Source organism: Eschscholzia californica, unplaced genomic scaffold, assembly GCF_041429995.1.
Source record: "Eschscholzia californica isolate CP2 unplaced genomic scaffold, dmEscCali1.0.p SCAF_5, whole genome shotgun sequence".
NCBI lineage: Eukaryota > Viridiplantae > Streptophyta > Magnoliopsida > Ranunculales > Papaveraceae > Eschscholzia > Eschscholzia californica.
In genome coordinates, this window is record NW_028238472.1 from 50550957 (window position 1) to 50574291 (window position 23335).

The following is a 23335-nucleotide window of genomic DNA, read 5'->3' on the forward strand; positions in this document are numbered from 1 at the left end:
ACTGAATCACTATCTACCTTTATTTTTTCTTTTAAATAACTGTGTTCTTCTTATAGACGCAATACAACCGGATCACTTATCTATCTTGAAAGCCCAATATTACCACTGTAATTTGTGGGTGTGGTCTCGGGTCTTCATTGTCGGTCTTAGGCCTCTCACACCCCCCAAAAGCTAGTTCAAGAAGTGTGACGCTCCTTTACAATTATAAACGGACCGCCACGGCCCACTCCTATAACTAATGCGGGACTAACTCTAGCAATCTTTCTTGTCACAGATGGGGGATTGAAGGCTAGCTTTCCGCCCCATAATGAGACCGGAAAGACTTTAGTAAACCTGGGCTCCAACGCCATTTGTGGGTTGGTTTTTGGGGCCTTCTTTCCACAAAGTGGTCATGGGCCCTTTTCACCCTAAAAGCTAGCTGAGGAGGTAAGGTTTTCCGTCCCATTCCCACAACCAATATTCGACTCGGTAATCTTACTTGTATTATTCTTTTCTCTGCAGCACTATAACTGTCATGACTTCACTAGTGGCTCTATCATTTTACTGTGCCAGCCAACTCAAGTTCCATTGGGTCGAACATTATGATTAGCTACTTGTAGGTTCAGTACTGTGTTTGGTTGAAATCCAGACTCTTGTTTTTCACAATCTCTGATTTACTGCTGTTTTCTCTCCTATTTGTGAACTACATATTAGACATGAGATGAAAAAATCAGTAATGCTGCAGATAGTTATGTAATCAATCTTTTTTGTGACAACTGTTTTCGAAAATCGCAAAAACGGTACTCAGAGGCCCAACTTTGAAGGAGGAAGGAGTCGTGGTCAGCCGATATGAGGTTTAGGTTTGACAATATGGAAACCAAAGTATTGATGAGAAGTCTTAAGGAATGAACATGTATGTATAAGGATGTTGTAAAGATATCTACGATTTATCTTTTTTGTATAGTTTCATAAATTAAGGGTTTCTTTTTTACGGAGATCTCTACGATTTATCTTTCATTTTTGTAACATTGTTTGTTTTTGTTTGACTTGTCTGTATGGCTGATTCGGTTGATTCTTTTTTTTTTCAGATCAGAGACGTTAAATTTAGACATTGAGAAACAAAACAAACACCAATGAAGTCCACTAAATGGACCACTTGGTTGATTTAGGTCTTAAAATTGTATACATCATTTCAAACCTTAATAATATTGCAAGTTGTCTTCAAACAAACCAATCTTCCACTCTTAGTACTTAATGAAACCAATATGAGAAGTGTTAACATCTCTAATGAGAGTACCAAGTAGTGGCACAGTCAAACACTTGGAAGTCTCTTCTGTATAGAAAAACCCAACACATTTGCAATCTTTACTACACTTATCCTGACAAGCATTCACCTTCATAGGCCCTTCACCTTCGTCGTATGGGCTCAAAAAATGTTGAACCCCTTCAATTTTATAATAATTTGCTCCGGTGTTACTCTTGCAAGCTGCAACCGGTGGCGGTGGTGGTGGCTTACAATTCTCACTCCAACCTAAAAGACCTTTTGGGCTTGGGCAAGCAACACACATTCTCTTATCACAATATCCAAATGAACCACACTTAGATGGCCACCCACACTCTCTCACATCATCTCCAAAAAATGTATAAGTTTCAGCCCATTTTTGATAACTTGTGTTGGTGTAGTAAGTAAAGGCTCTGAGATTTCCATCTGATTCCAACCTTAGGAATGACAGAGTTGCATTATAATTGAGTTTCTTTAGTATTTCACCCCTTGAATTAGTCGTCGGTCGTGATTGAAGTAAATGTCTTGTCGTTGAAACAGAGTTAGGATTTTGTGCTTCGACTAAAGATAGGGTTAACTCATAAGCAGTAATACTTTGATCTTCAGGGACTGCATCAAATGTAATATTTAAGAGTCCTTTATCTCCCCAACCTCCGTATTGAAGAAGCTTACCAGAATTACTAACATACATGGTTAACCCTTTTTTATCTATGATCATACTGTAAGGCCCATCAAAACCATTTCTGTCCGATGTTCGGCTAACGAGCTTATTCACCCCACCAATTTTAAGTGATTGCCCCACTAAAAGGGTATCGGCCGGATGATCGAAGCTTTGCCATATAATTTCTCCTGCCTTGCCATAAAGGACTAAATTCCCATTTGGTCTCAAAGCCATTCCAGTAACACCTTTGTTGGCTGTGTTGGTTTGCCAAGCAATTTTTCCATCGACATCGACTAGGAGTAAGTTTCCATCCTTCCCAAAGTTGAGAGTAGCGTTATCGCGAACTGGGTTGTTTCTATTAGCATCCCAAACCCAACGCATAAGGTCTTCATCTCTTGCCATTCCGGCACGAATGCCTAATACAAAAGCATCAGGAGTAGTGTTATAAAAACATAGGGTAAATGGGTATGCAAAACTTGAACCATCCCCCGGGGTAGATATAATACGGTAACTTGCATCATATTCGGTTACATAGTCTCCAAAATCGCCTTTATTTCTGATTGAAAATGTGTTTCTTGCAGGAACTTGAGAGTGAAGGGCGAAGGAGACAAAGAAGAGGAGAAAAAGGGGGAGGAGAAAATGAAGAGTAGCCAGAGGATGGGGAAGAAAAGCCATTTGAGTGTTGTAGTAGCTTAGTTCTACTAGTTTGAATGTTTGATATGATTCTTTGGATACCAAAGTAGTACTTATATAGATCTATTTGGGTGGACAAAATAAGGATGTCAAATAAAGAGGGTTTTTAGTGGTTACCCACCATGTACAATATGCATCTTTTTCATTTTTGAAGGAAGAAACTCTCTTGCTAGCCAGGTGCTAGGAAATTTGGCTATTTTCCTTCATTTGTTGCTCCATGTACATGAAAATTGAATTTCGTGTCACTCATTACTAATAAAGTTCGAGTCTCATTCACATGAATTTAATAATATATTATATTTAAGACGGAAAGTGATAGATTTACGAGTAAGACGCATTTTCTACTACGCGATAAAAGTTCATGGGTTAGACTCAAATAATTTATAGGTATAGAATAACATTTCACAAAACAAATGTGAGACATGTTTTATGGAATATTTCATTTCTTTATTAATATATTTAAAGAAAAGAAAAGAAAAAAATATTTTTCAAAACCAAGGAAGATTACTATCACCGTGATGGCACAAAGAGGTGGATTGGATTGAAACTCCATCTGGAATACTCAGGGGCGGCCCTGACTTTTCGGTGGCCCGAAGCGAGGTCTGAAAATGTGGCCCTTTCTATCAAATTGTAAAACGTCTAAATGTATTTGCATGAAAACGATAAGTGCCGCAAAATATTTTCATCATATTTATATAACAAAATAATTTTTTTGATAATTACAATCACTGAAATTTTGTTCTTCTTAAATTTTTCGATGCAAAGTCACTAATAATCGTCGAATAATCAAGACTGTCAGCTATATCCTTCTCAATAGATATAATAGCTAACAAGTTTAACCTTTCTTCTGACATAGTAGATCGAATATAAGACTTAATCAACTTCAACTTAGAAAAACTTCTTTCTGCAGAGGCAACAATAACTGGTATCGTTACATAATTCTATAAGAAACTCATGTGTTCGGTTAACAACCTTTCATATCTTTCAAAAAATCTAGTACTTCAGTTGGTCTTTTGATCTCATTTGGTAAAAGACGCTTCAACATTTTCAGTTCAGAAACTAAGTCTAGTCCGTCTATGTTATATGACTCATTATGCTTGAAAAAGGTTTCAAAGCAAACACATTAATATCTCAAATTACCATCATCTTGGGAGTTTGACTTTTTTAACTCAAACAGAAAACTATATATTTCTTTGTATTTTTAGTTTGCTCGAATATGCTCTTAAGTGAAGAAAAAGTCTGATCTAATATGTATATGTAATATAACTCTAAATGCTTCTTCAAGTGACATTGATGGATCTTCACACGCATTCTCGTCAAACTGTGTCTTTCTTTGAATAATACGTTTTTCCCAAAATGTTGTTTCAACTCCCATTTTAATGACAATCTCTTTAGCTTCAACCATGCCTTCTTCAAATCCCACTTCTCTATAATCCTCAAGAGAACGAATGAGTCCATTCAATTTCTCCAATGCAACATCAATATCCATATCTTCAGCTTGAAGTGTTTTGCTAGTAGAGTTTACCGCAAACAATATATTATGCCAAATAACTATGCTCAAAAGGAATTCAAAATTTTCAAAGTCTTGTTTTAATATATTTTTGGCATCATAAACTGTTTTTGAATCATCACTTGTCTCCACCAATTCTTCTAAAGCTTCTCGTAATTGTGGAACTTGAAACCTAATGTCTTGGTGGCCCTTTTTTACTTAACATTTTTTAAATTGGATAAGCTTCTCGTAATCATAACTTGTCTCTACCAGTTTTTGAATCAACACTTTCTACTCTACTTTCACATAAATCAAACAAACTGTTGGGCCCACCATCTATTTAAAGATCATCAAATTTGATGGCCCTTTTTACTTAACGTTTTTTAAATGGGGCCCTTATAATTTTGTTAGAGAGTTGGACTTCTTATATATTTCTTACAGAAATTAATGTCTCGGTGGCCCCTAAAAACCGGTGGCCCGAAGCGACGCTTTGTTCGCTTTGGTCCAGGGCCACCCCCGAATACTATCAATTATTGGGAAAAAATCATCATGTCTCTTCAAAGTTTCACATTTATATTTTTCTTTTCCTAATAGGGAATATTAATGATCATGCCATTTTTATATGAGAAAATTTAGCATTAGGCCTACCCATTAGTGAGCAATTAGCATTAGGCATACCCATTAGTGAGCAATTAAGGGTCCCTTTCTTTGTGATTAAAATTATGGATAATTTTTTTGGCACATAAAAAAGACCACTATAGTTTTACACTTTTACTCCCTTTTATTATTTTATTTTTTTTTCTTTTCTCTCCCTCTTTCTAATATACTCTCATGGTTTGCGTTGGAAACTCAGGATTTGATTTCATCTTCATCTTCTTGTTTCGTGTTAATATTCCTCGAATTTTGAATTGTTTCATCATTCGATTTTGCACTCTTTAATTGCAGATAGATAGACGGGATATGATTCATAAAAAGTATATAGAAATAAATGACATACGTTAGAAAAGATTAATTTGACCAAAACCACAAAAAAAAAAATTGAAATGGTGAATGTGGATTTATGAATCTTTTTCAAGTCGTTGTTAGGGTCAAATGTTAGTTTTTTAAGGCAAAATGAACATTGTTGGCATGATAGTAAGGAGATGGATATAAGAGCCGAAGAAGATGGATATGACTTACGAGAACTCTTTAGCAAGATATACATCGAAGAGATACGAGAGACGGGAGAAAGGTGATAGAGCTAATAGCAAGTTTGTGAGATTTAACATTAAGCTTTCAATGTACAAACATGAAAGAGATAGAAACAAAAGAAGCGGCCTCAAACTTGACCGTTTTTAAAACATGAATTATTGTCCAGTGTACTGAGTTCGATTTTCTATTCAAAAAATTAATACGTTTTTATTGAATCACCTTCCAACAGTAGTTCCCTCCCCTTCATCCACCGACCTTGTCACGTTTTCATTATTGATTTCTTTTATTCGTTTAGTATATTTTATTCCCTTTTCTACTTTTTCTTTTCCTCACATAAATATTAATGTATGTATTTCTCTTATGGTATCACGTTTATCACCAACCACCCCACCCAAAAACATAAGAAAATGATAATAGAGAATATAGAACAACCAACTCAAGCTCTCCTATCTTCAACAAAAAAAAAAACTCAAGCTCTCCTAGTACCCGCTTTTATTTAACAATGGGTTCCGCTAAAGGCACCCATACGAGATGCTATTAGTGGGCGAGGCTTTTAGCAGGCGGTTTAAACACAGGAAATATCTATAGGCGACACCAACCAAGCACCCGACTCTCTAGCCCCTTCAATCTTTTAGGAAACCTTTTTTTTTAGAAGTTGTTATTAATTCTAATTTGATTAGCTTTTAGAAACTTTATTATTATATTTAGGGGATTTAATAGTTGTTAGTTTAAACTTTGTTAGTTTTAGTTTTACAAGTCTTTAAGACGAATAACGAAAGACTTTTTCGTGAGTTTCATAAGTTTTAGACGAAGATTACTATACCCAAGAGGAGATGGTTCAATTTAAAAAGCCCAAGAAGATGCTGTCTGTTGACAGAGGAGAACAAGTATCTAAAGCACCATATGCCAAGCCACAGGAAGCATCTAAAGCACTACGACGACAGGAGCAATTGCCAGTGGCTATAGTGAATGAAGATGACAACCCCCCTGTTTTTGGAGACGATGATGAGGAATTGCTGCACAAATTATTAGAGAGAGCTAAAAAACTAGTAGCCTTAAAAAAAGAGCAGAATGTGGTATCTGTTCCTGAGGCCGTTGCTGCACTAGCAGCGATTACTAATTCAACAGATGATGTCCAAGTTCCCACGACTGGTGGTGGGGTAACACAAGATCAAGACAAGGTTCTTGTCTTCACAGAAATGAATGAGTTTGTTTGGAGTCTTCAGCATTATGAAGGTAATTCTTGATTGTTGTCGTAGATATCGATTTTGTATATTTAATGTCGATTTTTACGTTAACTGTTTGTTGGTTTGCTCTTTCAGAAACTCGAAAACCTGAGGCTGAAGAGGTTTTCATGGAAGAAGGCGAAATACCGAGAGCAGCAGCCGTTGAGGAAGTAAAAGAGGATATTGCACCAGTTGAGTTTGTTCATGAAGTCGCCGTTGGTAAAGGTTTGTCAGGTGCGCTTAATCTTCTTAAAGAGCGAGGAACCCTCAAAGAAACTGTAGAATGGGGTGGCAGGAATATGGACAAGAAGAAAAGTAAACTCGACGGAATTTTCAACGGGACAACAAAGGAGATACAAATTGAGAGGAGGGATGAGTTTGGCCGGATTGTAAGTATCACTAAATCTTTTTAGACCCCATTTTATTAACTTAAGGCAGCATAGTATGATTTCGATTATGTTCCTTACTTGTTTGATTTTCTTTACCTTCACAGATGACTCCAAAAGAAGCTTTTCGGATGATTTCTCACAAATTCCATGGAAAAGGCCCAGGCAAAAGGAAGCAAGAGAAGCGAATGAAACATTACGAAGAAGAAATGAAGTTGAAGAAGATGAAAAATTCTGATACTCCATCGGAGTCAACGGAGAGAATGAGGGAAGCCCAAGCTCGGATGAAGACACCATATCTTGTGCTCAGTCGAAATGTTTAAGTACTACTCATGCTTTACTACTATCCATGAATAACCTATAGAATCTTAGAGGTATTGTGATGAACTTTGTCTCAAATTTATCCAAGATATGTTTTAATCCGTGTTTTCTATATCTTTAATTTTGTAACTAACTACTCTTGATTAAGTAATTGGTATGATATATACATTGATTTGTTGAGTGAAGCATATCGTTTCTGTTTGTTCTGTGAATTAGTTTTCTGATTTACCTCTTTGTCAATGTTATGATATAATAGGAGTCTTGATTATGATATAGTTTTCTGATTTGCCTGTGCTCGTGTTTGTGTTTTGGCATCTGTAGTGGTATCTTCACATCTGCTCATCATGGGTAAAGAGAAGATTCATATCAGTATTTTCGTCATTGGACATGTCGACTCTGGAAAGTCGACCACCACTGGTCACTTGATCATCTACAAGTTGGGAAGTATTGACAAGCGTGGTATTGAAAGATTTGAGAAGGAGACTGCTGAGATGAACAAGAGGTCATTCAAGGCTGAAAATGAGTGTGGTATTACCATTGATATTGCCTTGTCGGGTTCAACGTTAAGAATGTTGCAGTCAAGGATCTCAAGTGTGGTTTGTTGCCTCGAACTCCAAGGATGACCCAGCCAGGGAAGCTGCCAACTTCACCTCCCAGGTCATCATCATGAACCATCCTGGTCAGATTGGTAACTGATATGCTCCAGTTCATGAACCATCCTGGTCAGATTGATAACTGATCCTCACCAACACTCTTTCTATTGATTACAGGTTTAGGTTTGGCCTCTTCAGCACTCTGGGAAATCAAATGTTTTTGCAGAACTACCATGCTGCAGCTTAGGTGCAGGACTAGAGCATCCATTCTAGTCTAGGTTCGGATGCGGCTTGGGCAAAACCAATATTTTCTTGTATAATGCCTCAAGTTACATCTCTTTTGTGTCAAAGATAGTAATATGGCTATGGTTATGTTGAAAAGAAAGACGTAATCATATGATAGTGAAAAGCGAATTAGTTCAGTTTCTGAGTGCCAAATGGTTGATGGTCGAAATAGACAAAGGAAAAAAATAAATAAACCGATATCGAGTATTACATCTTTTATAGCACAGATGACACTAGAAAAATTTATTTTGATACTTGTTTTAAGACTGTTTCTGAACCAGTGGGGATTGATTTTAGGAATACTGATCAACTCTTCACATACATGTTCTTGGATTGTGGAGATGTGCTTTTCGGTGCTTCGTGTGGGAAAGTAGAAGGCTAGCTTTCCCGTCGTCAACAATCAGATTCGAGAGACTTTTGTAAATCCAGACTCAGATATCGTTTGTGGGTTGGTGTTGGGCCCTTCTTGCCTCAAAGTGGTCATGGGTTTTTTTTACTCCAAAAGCTAGCTGGAGAGGAGGTGAAGTTTTCCCTCACTGGAGAGGAGGTGAAGTTTTCCCTCACATTCCCACAACCAATGTTCCACTCAATAACGACTTCACTCGCTAGTGGCGGCTCTACCATTTTACGAAGCCAGACAATCCAACGTTATGATAAGCTTCTTTTAGGTTCCGTGTTGGGTTTGGTTGTAATCTTGATTCTTATTCAGATTATGATGAGAGAGTTTAGTCTGAGGGCACTTGCACAGGAAGCTAATTGATCTGATGGTCTGATACTATCTCTTATTTACATCTATTTTCTCTTCTATATGTAAACTGCATAGTAGATGAAAAAGAAAATATGAGTAATGTTGCAGATAGTTAGTCTTTTTCTGCAGTAGTGATTATTGTAATTTCAAGTCGAAGATAAAACCTTAAGGGAGCGCAGAAGAGTTCATTGTCAGATCGACAAGTGGATTAGGGTTTTATGTGGAAATACACGAAAATAAATTTTTATTTCTTAGTTTCAGAATTAATGTATTTTTCTGATGATCTCCAAGATGAAATAAACAAAGAAAACCAAAAGGTCTTTGAATAGCTTTTTATTTCAACAAGCTTCATTTCCAAGTAGAGATTGAGCATCACAATTGTTGTCCTCAACTACTAATATAGAATTTAAGGTGGATAAACTACTCTTCAAAACATCGACAAAACTAGTGTCTTATTTTCTAATACCGATACCTTCTTCTAACCTTCAGAACAAGGATCCGACGTTAACCGGGAGGCCAGTTCATTTGTCTTCCTCCAAGAAGATGGATGTGGAGGTGATAAACGGATTGACCTGCAAAAGTTACCATATTTTGTTCTTGAATAGACAGTTCAAGAAAATGCACAAAAAGGCAAAGAAGCACAAGAACTTGACGTTTAAAAGTCCTATAGACACCACGAATGACTAATCCAAACCCGTCGATTAGCCAAGTTAAGGGACATGGCGGTTTGGCTTAAGAAAGTAGTGGTTTGCCTATAGAACTGCAATAGAGGAAATATATTGGACGATTGCAAATTCGCTGAGTTACTCAGCCAGAGGCGGATCGGCTCCGGCTCAGCCTTCTGCGGATCCCGAGCCTGACTGAATATCCCCTGGCCAGGGATAACCAAACCCATTATTAATGTTTTCGGAGTTCAAAAGCAAAGAGATAAACGGAAGGAGACGTACATCCACTGGGCCCATCATTGATGACAATTCTGAAGCCGTTTTCAAGTCCTTCCTGTTTCGCTATGAGCTTTGCAGTATATAAAAGTTGGCCAAGAATCTCACAATGCCGTTCCTCAGCCTGACCATGAAACAACAATGAACACAGTTATTACAAGTAGATTACTCGAACATCAATATTTGCGCACGATATTTCGCCATATTTGGGTTTCCAAGTTAACCGAAATCTAATACCTCGATAATACTGAAGCCACTATACTATGTCACTAACATGATAGAATCTTTAGTTATAAACAGCTAATTGACACTATAAAGTTGAAAAGTGTCGATTTGTGACCTTATTTGTACTATAACTTACTTGAGACTCGAACTAAGATGTGGTTATCAATGAATACCTTGGAGAGACCAGTTAGTCCATCCCTAACTTTGGGGATAATTACGATGTGTGTAGGCGCTTGAGGAGCTATATCCCTGAATGCAAGAACCTATTGAAGAACACCAATCAGCACACGTGAATATCAAAGCTTTAACGTTCGGATTTCAAAAAATTATATTAGCAGAAGTTTAGATATTCATAGTAATAAATGACTAGTTAGTTTAGGACTTGAGAAACATAAATTAACTGCAATAAAAGAACCAACAACTCTTTTACAAGAGTCCACTATAATTCTACAAGAGTCCACTATAATTCTACTTGAGCGGTGTATATATACGAGGGATTATTGCTTAGTTGATAACTTTACACTTAATTTTCAGCTTGGTAAGTTGCCCCAACTTAAGAAGTTCAACCGAAATCCTTTTTTCGACATAATATTTTCCATTTCTGTTTCGTAGCTACTTGAGAAGTTGATTAACACGGAAAAAGATAGAAACGGAAAACTTAAAAAAAAAAATAGACGGGGGAGGCTCGGGCTTCCAAGAGTGAAATAGTGAACACATTGAGGCCATGTTTGGCACCCAAGAATGCAACACGATTACTAGGAATCAAAATCCATAATGGTGTTGGTTACTTGGTAGTGCACCAGGAATCGCATTTCCAAAATTGAATACTATTCCTCGTCAAGGGAGAATCTCAAACCCTGGGATAGGTGGTTTTTGATAGAAACGAAAAACTTAAAAAAAGAATAGACGAAGGGACTCAGTCTTCAAAGAGTGGAAATAGTAAACACGTTGAGGTCATGTTTGGCACGCAGGAATGGAACACGATTACTAAGAATCACATTTCATAATGGCGTTTGCTACAAGAGAATGCATCAGGAACCACATTTCCAAATTGAATACTATTTATCGTCAATGGAGAATCTCAAACCCTGGGGCAGGTGGTTTTTGATTCTCTTCCCCTCGGAGTCTTCAATTAAATAATATGTGGACAAAATCAATCTCTACCAATCCTATTCCTGACTAAACCAATAGAGTAAGATATTGCGATTAACAGAATTCATATTGAACCCATGTTGGATAATGACAATAACTTTTGGTGAGTCAAAAATAAAAGATATTGATTTTCTGCATAGATTATTTAATTGACGACTCGACTGGAAAAAATCACAAACCCACCCACCCTAGAGTTTTGGATTCACTGTTGAGGAGTAATATAGTTATATAACTCTACTTGGAAATGTGATTCTTGATGCATTCCCATATAACGAACACTTTCATGCAATGTGAGTCTTAAGGATCGCATTCTATTCCTGAGCACCAAACATGACCTAATAGTTTAATACACAAAATTCTATGATTCCTAGGGACCCCATTCTATTCCTGAGCACCAAACATGACCTAATAGTTTAAGACAGAAAAATACCTTATCATCCTCATAAACCACATTAGCAGGAATTTCTTTCTTTATAATCTTATCGAATCTGCAACAAAAAAATAAAATAAATCAATCCAATGAAAACCCTATTTCAATATGTAAAATTGGGATGTAACAAATGAACCAGAAATGCTTAAAATCTATAGAACATGCCGATTTGAACGACCCATAAAACCCTAATACAAAACTGTTAGTTAGAAATTTGGATGCCAACTCAATCATGATTTTATTTCTAGGTTAGATAAACTTAGAGAGAGAGAGAGAGTTACATGGTAGGAGAATCGGAAGGAGCAGCGGCAAGGGCAGCTTCTTTCTCAGACGCCATTGATGAAGCGAAAAGAAAAATGAAGAGGAGCTATTAATCAAAGTTATTAACCTAAACGGTTCTATTTTGTTCCGGTTCCGCTTTGGGTAAGCCAAAATCAAAACCTATTTCACCAAGCTTTTGTACAAGGTGCCCAATAAGTTGGACAACCAATGTTCTTATATAGACAACTATTTTCGAGTTTTGTGCGAATCAAATATGTTTGACTAAGTTGACTTTGGGTTGGTCAACTAGGTTAGATTCGAATTTACAGTTCTTGTGTTAATTAGAAGAAAGTGTAGGCGAGATCAATTTAACCAATAAGTACGTGTTTAGATATGTCCTACTCTATATCAATTTGTGTTGAGATGACATTTCTAACAAATTCATCCACATATAATGATTGATATACACATTGTTATACTTTAAACTATTGCATTATTTATGTTAAAACATTCAGAACTCATAAAGTGTACATAAATATTCTAGATAAAACGATTTCGAAAGTTTTAACACTTGTATCAACAAAATATATGAGGATAAGACACCTTCCACACTATAATTATCATAAATGAAAAAATCCAACTATCTCCGTATATAAAAGCCCATGGAAAGACAATAAATTAAACCCTCTATCTTCGGGTTACTAGCGAGATGTAAAACTTGATCATATGTCCGACTCAACATCTCAATTATCATTTATCGTTCGTAATTGTAGAAATATGTATAGAGAGTTGACACCTAGAAGTTTATATTAGAAATATAGAAGTTGAGATTAAATATAAAAACTTATAGTTAAAAGCATCTAATCTTTGTGCTATAAGCCTATAAGTAAGCGCCCACCACCTTTTAGTGCAGCGGTTGGACATCCCTCCTAAGTCCATGAGGTCGTAAGATCGAGTTTCGGTGCAAGCAGTTTGCCATCAAAATGTATCCCATGTAATTTAGGTAATATACAAAGTAAATAATATAATGAATTTGTGGGCTTAGGGCTCTTCCATTATGATTTAAATTAGGCGGTTATCGTGCTCATCACATGTTCATGATGTATTAATGTCTTGTAATGATTAACGTAGATCGTAGTCGATTTCTCAAAAAACCTTTAAGCAGGCGGTTTATTATTGTGATTATGGTCAAGAACTTTCACCCAAACATTTAATAAGCACTTAGATTGTAAGTGTTACTTTATCTCTTTTTCTTTTCGAAACTTGGAAAGCAGTCGACAATAATTCCTCCCAACCAATTTCAAACCAAAAACATATCTCTAATAAAGTATATAAACATTGTTTGACCGTTATTTTAAGTTTGAATGTGTTACGTATAAAAGTTAACACTTAACAAATTCTTGTTCGAAAACTAAATGCTAATAGATTTTCTAAGCAATAGTTCTGATGGGAATGAAGTCTTCTGCTTACGACACAAAAACAGGATGGCTTTCGAAGTGCCCTCGTCCAAAAAAGTCTAAAAGAAAACACAATGAAAGAGTAGAATTGTTTTTTCATAAAAGATAGATAGAGAGAATCTCCCTTTAATTTAGGAGTGGCCCATGATTAGAGAAGAAAAGTAAGACGGCACTAACTGATGAGTTTACTTTTTTTTTTAGTGATGGATTGCACATCTTAATTAGCCATCATTTTCGAATGGATTATCCTTTGAGACTATAATACTAGTAGTATATGCTTAGTAGTAGGACCCAAATCCCAACCCTAGGTAATGCAAAACACATCATCTCACCGACACACATTCGTCCACATTACTATGCTTTAGTCAATGTCAACTTAGAGTATTGGTACTTTTCAATGTAACCCTTTCCTATCAAACGTTTGATGAAATTTCACATTATATTTTCTTTCGCTTCTTAATAAAAATGGATAACTTGTATAGGAGAAAAAGTTCTTTTTGTTTTGAGAAATCGGTTACTATTGAAGGTTGTTCGGAAACTTAGTCGATTGATCTCTTAACCAATGATTGATGAGCAACCCCCGCTGAGACGACAAGATAAAATAGATGATTTACGTGTAAGATCCAAAAGTCACCGTGCGCTCTTTGGTAATCGAAAACTAGATTTTCGATAATTTTGCCATTAATTCTTTACGATAGTAGTCCTTTATTTTACTATAATTCCTTTATAAGGACAAATTGTAAACTCTATTACCAAGGAAAGGCTTATTCTCAAAAAAACAGAAAAACGCCATCAAACACAGGATTAGCTGACAAACCTAACTAATCACACACGTGGACATGATTAGTTGATAGTCCATCAAAAATTATTTTACACGTTAAACAATTAAGAACTTCTCTTCGCTTAAAAAACCCGCCTACTTTTTCCCTCTTTCTTTCCCAGTTTTTACGGTTTTGTCTGACTTAAACAATAAAAAAAATGGATTAGGGTTTTTCCAACATTTCTTCAACTTTTTTAGGGCAGATTCAATTTGATTCAATCCTCCAAACTTTTATACTATTTGAACTTCAATTAATCATTTCTGTGATTAGTGAGTTCATAATAGCTTGATACTGTTAAGATATTATCACATTATCAATCATTATAGACGAATATTTAGCTAATTTTTGTTGATTTTGTTGATGATTAAAGTGGTTAAAGAGAATTCATCGTTCTGATTTTGAGGAATCAATGAAGAAAGAAGGTATTTTGTTAGATAAACGTGTTTCAGTTCGAGATCTTGCTTATAAATTTGAAAAGGGATTAGCTACTGATGATGATTCAAAGTTGTCTGATGAGGTTTGAATCCAAAATTTGAATAATTTGATTTGTTTGTTTATCAATGAATTTAAATTTTCTTAAGTTGACTGTGAAACTTGTATAGTTGTTTGATTAGGTTTTTGAAATTTCAGGCTAGACTTAGAGAATTAGTTTCACTTGAAAAGCATGTTCTTTTGATGAAGCTAAATGATGCACTGAAATCGTTGAGAAGTCGAGTGACTGATCGAAATAAGGAGGAAGTGGAAGAGGCAATCTCTATGGTTGGTTTGTGGATATTCTTACTCTTTAATTCATTACATTTTAAGTTTTAATCTCTTGTCTAGAAAATCATTGATATGAGTTGATATTTTTTTGGGCATCTATGATGAGCGAGTCGACTTGACTTTTCAGGTGGGAGATTTAGAATTAAAGTTGGCTCAAAGTGAAGGAGAGTTATTTGAAGAAAAGGAGCATGTAAATAAGTTGGCGAATTTTCTCAAGCAGGTAAACTCGTGGGTGTTTTATGATTCTCTTTTCTAAATATAGTTGTTTATTGTTTGATGTTTATGATATTTCAACCGATACTGATGGACATTGTAGTATTGTTTTGGCCGTGTTTTACATCTTGTTCAAACGTCACGGGGTGTTCGTCTTTTAACCACTGAAATTCTAGTTTGAGATCCTGCGTACTCTTTAGATGTTTTGTAGTGGATTCTTGGAGAGCCCAAGGGAATTGCATCTTTTATCCAATATACACCAATTTTTTGTTTTGTTATATTTGTGTTTGAATACTGAGGTGTCGGACCATGTCTGTGTAACTTGTGGATTTGCTATAGGTTTCATACTACGTTTCAATTTGGTAATTCGATCTTAAGTCGGTCAGTGTCAATATTATTCAGAAGTACTACGGTGTCACTGTTTATAGAGATATTAACCTGATTCAGTGGATAGTGCTACCCCACGGGGTCTCCATTGTGGTTATTCAGAAATAAATCTCATGCCCATTAATTATTCTCTGATTTCTTACCTTTGTACTTTTCTCTATTATTCGTGAGTGAATCTCATTGGCTAGGTCTCCTGACATTAAGGCGACGAGATGCCATTATTGGAAGTAATACTGTAGTTAAAAATTAATAACTACGACATGAAACTAAGAAACATATATTGTAGTGTTTTATCCCCTACTAGCATTTTGGGCTCGCCTTACCTTGGTATTCGATAGTGAGACCCTTACCGTTGTCCATGGTGCATAGATTAGTTTAGAAAACATTTTTTATTTAATTTTCATATGTTTATATACATGTCCTTTGTTTACGTGACTTGAGTGATAGTTTTCAGGCTTCTGAAGATACAAAAAGACTAGTTGACGAGGAAACAACTCTTGCTCGTCAAGAAATTGAAAGTGCCAGAGTTGCAGTGCAGAGAGTTGAAGAAGCAGTTCAGGAGCAAGAGAGAAACTCTAGAACTTCCGCGAATCTGGTTTGTCTAGTTTTACATTTTCCTACACAAAATAGATTTGCACTGCGAGGGAAAATAAAGAGTGAAAGATATTACTCAAATTGTGGACATATTTGAAAGTAAAAGTATATTATCTTTTCTGTGTTTTTATACTTTTTATAAGATAACAGAGTTGAAATGTGTCTGCAAAAAAAGGGGCAATAATTGGGAAGTCGATTTGTGTGGTTTTGTTCGGAACTTTAGTGTTCATTATTCATTATATTCTCTCTCTCTTTTTTTTTTTTTTTTTTTTTTTATATATTCATTCAGGATATAGTTTCTTGAGTTTTGATTAAGCTCGACTTGTTTATGCAATATGAATCTTTACGTAACTTACACCCACATAATATATGATATTTTAGGGATTCGAAGATGTAATGGAAGATGTTCTAGAGGCCAGAAGAATTAAAATGCTGCATCTGACGAGCAAGGTATGTTATTCCGCGGTAATTTTGGTTCCTGAATGTTAAAACAGTACAACATTAGCGAATAAGATGCAAGAATGAGCAATATTCAGAGCTCTTATCTGTTATTTAGTCAAATTAATCAATATATAAATAAAAATATGAAATTGGCTTATGAAAATTCGGCTCCTTTACAGAATTTTGTTGAAGTGTAATATCGTTGCACATCATTTGCATGTTTTTTAAGGTAATGGAGATGGAACTTGAACTTCAAGCACTAAGGATTCAGTTTGCAGAGATGTTTATTTATTCTCGTCAGCTCCAAAAAGAGGTTTGTTTCCTTTTTTTCATCTTCAATTTTCAGCAGATTAAGAGTTAAGACATTAAATTGCTTGTTCGCAAGTACGACTTTTGGATATACGTGTAGGGATGTTTTGTTTGTCAGATGCAGTTGTCTAATTGTTGAACACAATTGAAACATCTAAATCCAATTTTGAAGCTTTTGGATATACTTTCAGTTTAATGGCTTTCAGTTATTGAAAAATTATAGTAGTTGCAGTTCAGTTTTTGGAGTCAACAGTTAGTTCTTAAGTTCATAAGAGTGTGTCAAGTGTCAAATTCCATATTTGGTCTGCTAGGAGAAGAAAACTTGATTGAATCAAAGAGGTGGATTTCTTGATTACTTTGAAACTTAGACAATATTCACTAATTTTTTCATTATTATCTGCTTATACTCTCTTTTCAGCTTACAATGAGTAAGTCCCTTGAGGAAAACAAATCTCACTTGTATGAATTGGATGGTCCTGAAGCTTTGGGCTCATCATTGCACATCATTCCTTGCACAGATGGAGCTCCAGACCTTTCACAATTTTCTATTCAATGGTTTCGTATAACATCTGAAGGGAGAGAAAAGGAACTTATTTCAGGTATGCATCAGTTCCACTTTTAGTCTTCATTCTATTTCAGATTGTCAAATTTCTAACAGAGCTTGAGTTGGATTCATCTCTAGGTGTTTTTTCATCTGAAAGATAGCTAGAGTTTCATTTCTCACAACTCCATATTTGTTAATTAGCACATGTAACCTAAGCTTGGGGGAAGGAGAGATATCTTCAATGTGATTTCTTCCTACACTAATCAAAAGGATAGTGTAGAGGTTGTTTTAACATGCAAATGTGGGCTAAATGTTCCATCTAATGTATTGAAAATGCAATAACTAGTGTTGCATACTTAGGGATGGATGTCATTAATTGTATCGGATACTTTATTGCTCATGTTTGGGTTTTGGGTTTTGACCTCTTAATGTCAAATTGTCAATTGATAAAGTAATATAATATCAGGGATGTGCTTCCACCTTGTTGTCGTATGGTCATGTGCACTTATAAGCATCTAAAGATGTTTAGTTGATGCAATTTCTTACTTTTACTTCTTTTCTGTCAATAAGTTCTCTGTTTCAATGCCGTGTTACATCAGGGGCCACAAAACCAGTGTATGCTCCAGAGCCCCTCGATGTTGGTCTAATTTTGCAAGCGGATATTGTCTCAGACAACAAACAGGTCGCTGTGCAAACTGATGACCCCATCTCTCCAGGTTTGCTTTACAATTCTATATGCATCTTTATTTTTTCTTTTGAAAAGACAACAGTATATTTAGTCCCGAAGGCAGAAAATGATTGCATGAAAACTTTAAAGAAAAATATTGCTGTTAGAGCCCTCAAATGAAAAAAAAAACGACCCCCCACATAATGCAAGGAGCCAAGGATCCCAATTTGACATGAAAACAGTACATGTGTAAATATATATGTATTGTTTTCCTTTAATTCTTCTGTTTCGTGAAATAATTTTGTAGAGCAGACCTTTACCACCAGAAAGCTTATATTCTTGATTAATTGGTTGTACAAGTCCGTACTAAATGCGTGTGGCTTCTTGTTCTGATCTCATTGATGTAAAGCTCATTCAGTTGTTTTTAACAGCTCCAGGGTTGGGAGATTTTGTAGAGGAGCTAGTAATGAAACCTGAAACTGAGTTTAATGTACGTCGTCCTATTCTTTATCCATAAACTTTCACTATGATAGAGGATTATATGATAAAATGGAACAACTAACTCAATAGTTTATGAGTTGCGTGTTTCGATGCTAAATCGTTATTTAATCCTGTCTGTTTTGTGAGTGCTCTTCTTTTACACGGTGAACGGAATTAACTGTCAATCATCATATTAACTACTAGCTAGTGAACTTGAATAATGGTCTTGTATTTTGTAAAGCTAAATTGATCATTCAAACGACAACTCTATTTCCAAAATTTTAGGAGATAGAGTGGGGAAGGTTCTTCCAATGTTTTCTTTACTTTCACTTCTCCAAATTTGGAGAAAGGTTCTTGACACCCCGAGAAGAAAGAAGGTTGTTGAAATCCGAGTAAAATTTTACACTGAACAATTGTACAATTATATACCACTGACCATGTGCTGCTGACTCTAGAACGGAATCCAATTCAAGAATGTGTGCAATAAAAAGGAAGTTATATTGTAGGAACTAGCAAGTTGAGCATCCTTACGTTATTGTTCACTTCCGTTAACAATCAGTCCTGATTTGTATTTTGATTAGTCCCATTTGGGCATTGTATTGAAACCCTGTTAGCTTTTAATGAAAGTATTATTAGTCTCAAAAAAAAAACATTCTGATCATGGTCCGACAGTTCAGGACTAGTCTATGATCTTTCCGTAGCTTGTACTTAGTTATTTTAAGCTAAAGAAACGGAAAATCTCACCCATAAAGAAACCCCCTTGTGTTAACTTTTCGAAGTAGTTGTCATTTGATCTATCTTTTTGATGCTAACTTCTTGAAGTAGTTGTTATTTCAACTGTCTTTTTAATGTTTCCTTCATAATATTGTATCAAAATTGTATTTCTCATAATTAATACCAAGTCTTGCATTAATCATTAGGCATTTATAATTTTTTTTATGTCGCATGCAGGTGGTTGTTGTCCAGATGAATGGAAAGAGTCATCCATTGGATTCTGTTCATGTATTTAGTGTGGGAAAGATGAGAATAAAGCTCTCTCAAGGAAAGATTACAAAGGCTAAAGAATCTTATTCTACTTCAATGCAGGTAAGTTTTTACGAACCGTGTACACTATTTGCAAATAAGAAATGACAGGATTTTATTTAGGTCTGCGTATTGCGTAACTGTTTGTTCATATGGGTGAGCGAGAGAGAGCATAATGAGTTCTCCGAGTGGTTAAATGCAGTAGTTAGTAATACAGTGTATTCCTGACTCATGTTTCTCTGCTTTCAATTTGTAGCTTTGCGGTATTAGAGGGGGTGGCAATGCGGCAGCACAAGCATTATTTTGGCAAGCAAAAGAGGGACTCTCGTTCATATTAGCATTCGAATCTGATCGAGAAAGAAATGCAGCTATTATGCTTGCTAGAAGATTTGCCTTCGACTGGAGTGTAAGCATCTCTTCCTTCCAACCCATATTACTAATTGATGATATAACATATTTCAAATGTGTTTGCATTGCACGTTCTCGCTTTTCATTCTCCCTAATGCAACAAGCACCCACTTCATAAAAAATAGTGTCAGGGATGCAAATTTTCTTGCGCATGCACAGCCCTGCTTAAAAACTGTGGTTAGAGCAAAGAAAAACAGCCGTCTTTTCTGTAGTCGTACAAACTGTTATAACATTATAACATTTCTTCTCTATCATATTCTTCGTTTCTCGAAAGCAGCTTCTTTCAATGAAAAAAGTCACCATAACTGTAATGACTATAGACATCGACACCACGTTTTAGATATTGCTCCTGACATTTGAACTTGTATCAAGAATAAAATGAAGGTTCTATTAGTGGCTCTAACTTGTATTACTTCCAATATTCTCCTTTCCTCAAAAAACTAATTTTGGAACTTGAAATTTTAGATCACACTTGTTGGACCGGGTGATCGTCTACCTCCGTGACCGTGACAAACTTCCCGAGTTGATCCACATTCACATAACTGTAAGTATTTACATCTAAAATGTGTCTTATTATTTGTAACTCTGTAACATTGAGTCGAAAAAAATAAATATATATTGTATACATAAATAGGGGAAATTGGTTTGAGTTGCAATATGAAGGCATCTTTTTCATTTCCCTTCTTAATGAGAATTAACCATCCCCAAATCTGGCATGTACTTGAAGATCTCGACTTGCTTACTGAATTGAATTGAATTTTTGTTAACATACTTCTTTTTTCTTGGCTTTGTAAGTATCATTCTCTAATCTGTGGTATGTGAAATATTTCTTCTGTTTTAATACCTAAGCAATTAGGAGTAGAACATGGCTCATGGTTCATGGCTCGGCCCGAGTTTATCCTAGTACCAAGCCCCAAGGTAGTAAAGAAGGCTGAGATAGCGAGGTTAGATAATTGAAGAGAGAAAGAAAGACCAAACTCCTTTTCGAGCAGGAGTACGCCATGCTAATGTGCCTTGAATGATCAAACATCTCCGAGTCAGGCGCTTATGAAGCGAGCACATTGATTGAACAACTATCCTTGTGGTTGAGAGGCCTCATATCCTAGGCACACCGATGCAATCATCGGTGGTGCATTCTACCACTGAGCTAGTAGCTTGTACTGCGGGGCCCCAGTGGAAGACCTGCTATGCCGAAAGCAAGAGAAACTGTAGATGTAGGATTAGGATATCTCTCTCTTCTCCCCTATCTTCATCTTGTACTTCACTACCCACACCGACCTCCCCACCACCGTCTACTCTCTTCTTTCTCTCCTGTCATGATTTTTTGTTTCGCTTGAGAGAAGAGATGGTGTTGTTGTACTTTCAACATGACTCTTGTGGGGATGCAACTTTAGGTTCATAATTCTCCAAGGACTCGTTTTCTTCCAAAGAGTACGTTTGGAATAGGGCAAGGAACGACAATATGAAAATAAGTCTTTGTTCGTACACTTTTAAAATGAAGACAGAGATAGAATCTTTGCAAAAATTGAAAACGAAAACGAATAGGAGGGTATTCTGTGAAAAAAAGGTGTTTCTGATTTAGCTGTCTAAATTAGACTCTTATGCGCTAGTTGACCTAATTCGATAGAAATTTGTAGCAAAAGACTACTTTTATGATAAGATGGTCAGAAACGAGATAGTTAGAAACCTTAGGTGGTATTTATTCTTTTCTCATTGTATGAGTCTGACTCGTCTCAATTTGAATCGTTTGACTCAAGTAGACCAAGAAATTAACCCAAACGAGCCATACAAACGAGATAGAAATCATAATTGAAAAAAACAAACATTCTGAAGTCTCATTTGAGACAATTCAACACTCGTATCAGATTTCAAATCTGACTAAGAAATAAACTAGGCGGGCGGTCGCTAGAGAAACATGAAGAGTATAAAGCATATGAAGTATAAACATACCAAACAATCGAGAATGGTCAACCTTAAAGAGGAAAAAATGTAAGGATCAAAATTAGCTTTGACGTTTAGGTTGCGAGTCCATAAAAACCACTCATGACGGGTTCATTGGTTAGGCGAGTGGGCACTCGTGTGAGCAGTGCATCATATGGGGGCAGGACTTGGAATCGGTCGTCATTTCTTTGGCACTGCATTGTTGGCTGCTTTGAGGGTATGGTGGTTCTTCATTGGAAGTTTCAACAAGACTGGTGGATGCCGTCCATGGTGGTGGACATTCTCGAGTGATCTTAGGTATTCTTAGCAGACACATTTATGCTAGTGATCAATCGATTGGACTTCGGCAGAGAAAGTGATAATGAAAAATTTCAACCCCTCCTCGATATAATTAAGGTTTCTTCGAATTTAGTAGCTGAATTGCTTCGACCGTGCCTGTTAATAGGCGTTCCAGAACGACCCATGTTCAAGATGATTTCTTTATCTGTGTTTCGTAGTCATGGTCTAAATGAAAGGCCAATTGAGATGTACTCCCTCGCGAGCAAGAAGACTTCTCACTATTAGGTCTTTAGGAGTGGGTGTTGCAAGATTTCATCAACAACACCATTTCTTCTCTTCTTTACTCGCTTCATCTGCTCGATGAACTCTCCTTTGGTCGCCTCCTTTTCCTCTCCGTTTCCAGGAGATTCATCTCCCTTCTTGGTGAGGCAGAGACCATAACAGACAGACGTACCACTCGATGAACCAAGTATAAAAGAAGGTAGGAAAAGTATGTCAACGGAGTTCATGTAAGAAGCTGACGCCCTCTAGCAGCATATCTATCTAGGTCATGATATCCATTAGGTCTCTGAGCTAGTTGAAAATGTAATATTATATTAACAAAAACTTGTAAACCCAAAAACAATAACAAACATAAAATGGCATTCGAATATTACAGAATAATGAACAATTTCGGTTGATCTCTTTCACGATATAGTTTTTGAATAATACAGAACAATAAACAATGTTTGATCAATTTCAATTCATGAAGTTGTCTACGGATATCATATAGTAATGAAGTTAGCTATTTGTCTCATCTCGTGTCTTCTCCATCGTCAAAACTATGAGCAATACCAGGTAAATCATCTTTATATTGTTGGCCAACCAAATTCATCTTTTTCTTCCACAACCAAATCATCTTCCTCCTTCATAAACGGCAAATCACATTTCACATCTAAGAACGGCAAATAATCTGCTTCGGCTAAGCATTTCGCAATTTCATCTTCCGGGAAGAAGGTCGAATCATATCTTTTTGGTAAGCTGCGCAAATCATCTAATTCTGCCATAAATTTTGAAAATTCCTCTTCCGTCAAGAGCCGCACATCATCTTCCTTCTTACTTGTAGTAGCACCAATATCAGTAGAAGGAGCGGCAGTAGGAGCAGCA

General features: G+C 36.1%; 3 protein-coding genes and 1 pseudogene across 4 annotated transcripts; 2 read left to right on the forward strand and 2 right to left on the reverse strand.

Annotated features, from left to right (window-relative positions):
• Positions 1-1097: 1097 nt before the first annotated feature.
• LOC147540260 (EP1-like glycoprotein 2 pseudogene) lies at positions 1098-2872 on the reverse strand (annotated as a pseudogene). The gene has a single exon (XR_015225545.1). The product of XR_015225545.1 is annotated as an EP1-like glycoprotein 2 pseudogene (transcript).
• Positions 2873-6025: 3153 nt separating this feature from the next.
• LOC147540261 (SART-1 family protein DOT2-like) lies at positions 6026-7413 on the forward strand. Its single transcript, XM_086641996.1, has 3 exons — positions 6026-6531; positions 6618-6910; positions 7015-7413. Exons 1-3 carry the CDS (start codon positions 6129-6131, stop codon positions 7228-7230), a joined length of 912 nt encoding a protein of 303 aa, XP_086498122.1. The 5' UTR covers positions 6026-6128; the 3' UTR covers positions 7231-7413.
• A 1655-nt stretch (positions 7414-9068) lies between these two features.
• HIT3 (HIS triad family protein 3) lies at positions 9069-12146 on the reverse strand. Its single transcript, XM_086641999.1, has 5 exons — positions 11884-12146; positions 11603-11660; positions 10194-10283; positions 9802-9919; positions 9069-9426 (listed from the first exon to the last, which is right to left on the reverse strand). The coding sequence occupies exons 1-5, from the start codon at positions 11937-11939 to the stop codon at positions 9359-9361; spliced, it is 390 nt and encodes a 129-aa protein (XP_086498125.1). The 5' UTR covers positions 11940-12146; the 3' UTR covers positions 9069-9358.
• A 2121-nt stretch (positions 12147-14267) lies between these two features.
• Positions 14268-20740, forward strand: LOC147540263 (stomatal closure-related actin-binding protein 1-like). Its single transcript, XM_086641998.1, has 13 exons — positions 14268-14410; positions 14512-14658; positions 14772-14900; positions 15031-15123; positions 15958-16098; positions 16479-16547; positions 16768-16851; positions 17266-17446; positions 17991-18107; positions 18490-18548; positions 19490-19624; positions 19818-19967; positions 20435-20740. Exons 2-13 carry the CDS (start codon positions 14551-14553, stop codon positions 20471-20473), a joined length of 1305 nt encoding a protein of 434 aa, XP_086498124.1. The 5' UTR covers positions 14268-14410; positions 14512-14550; the 3' UTR covers positions 20474-20740.
• Positions 20741-23335: the final 2595 nt, after the last annotated feature.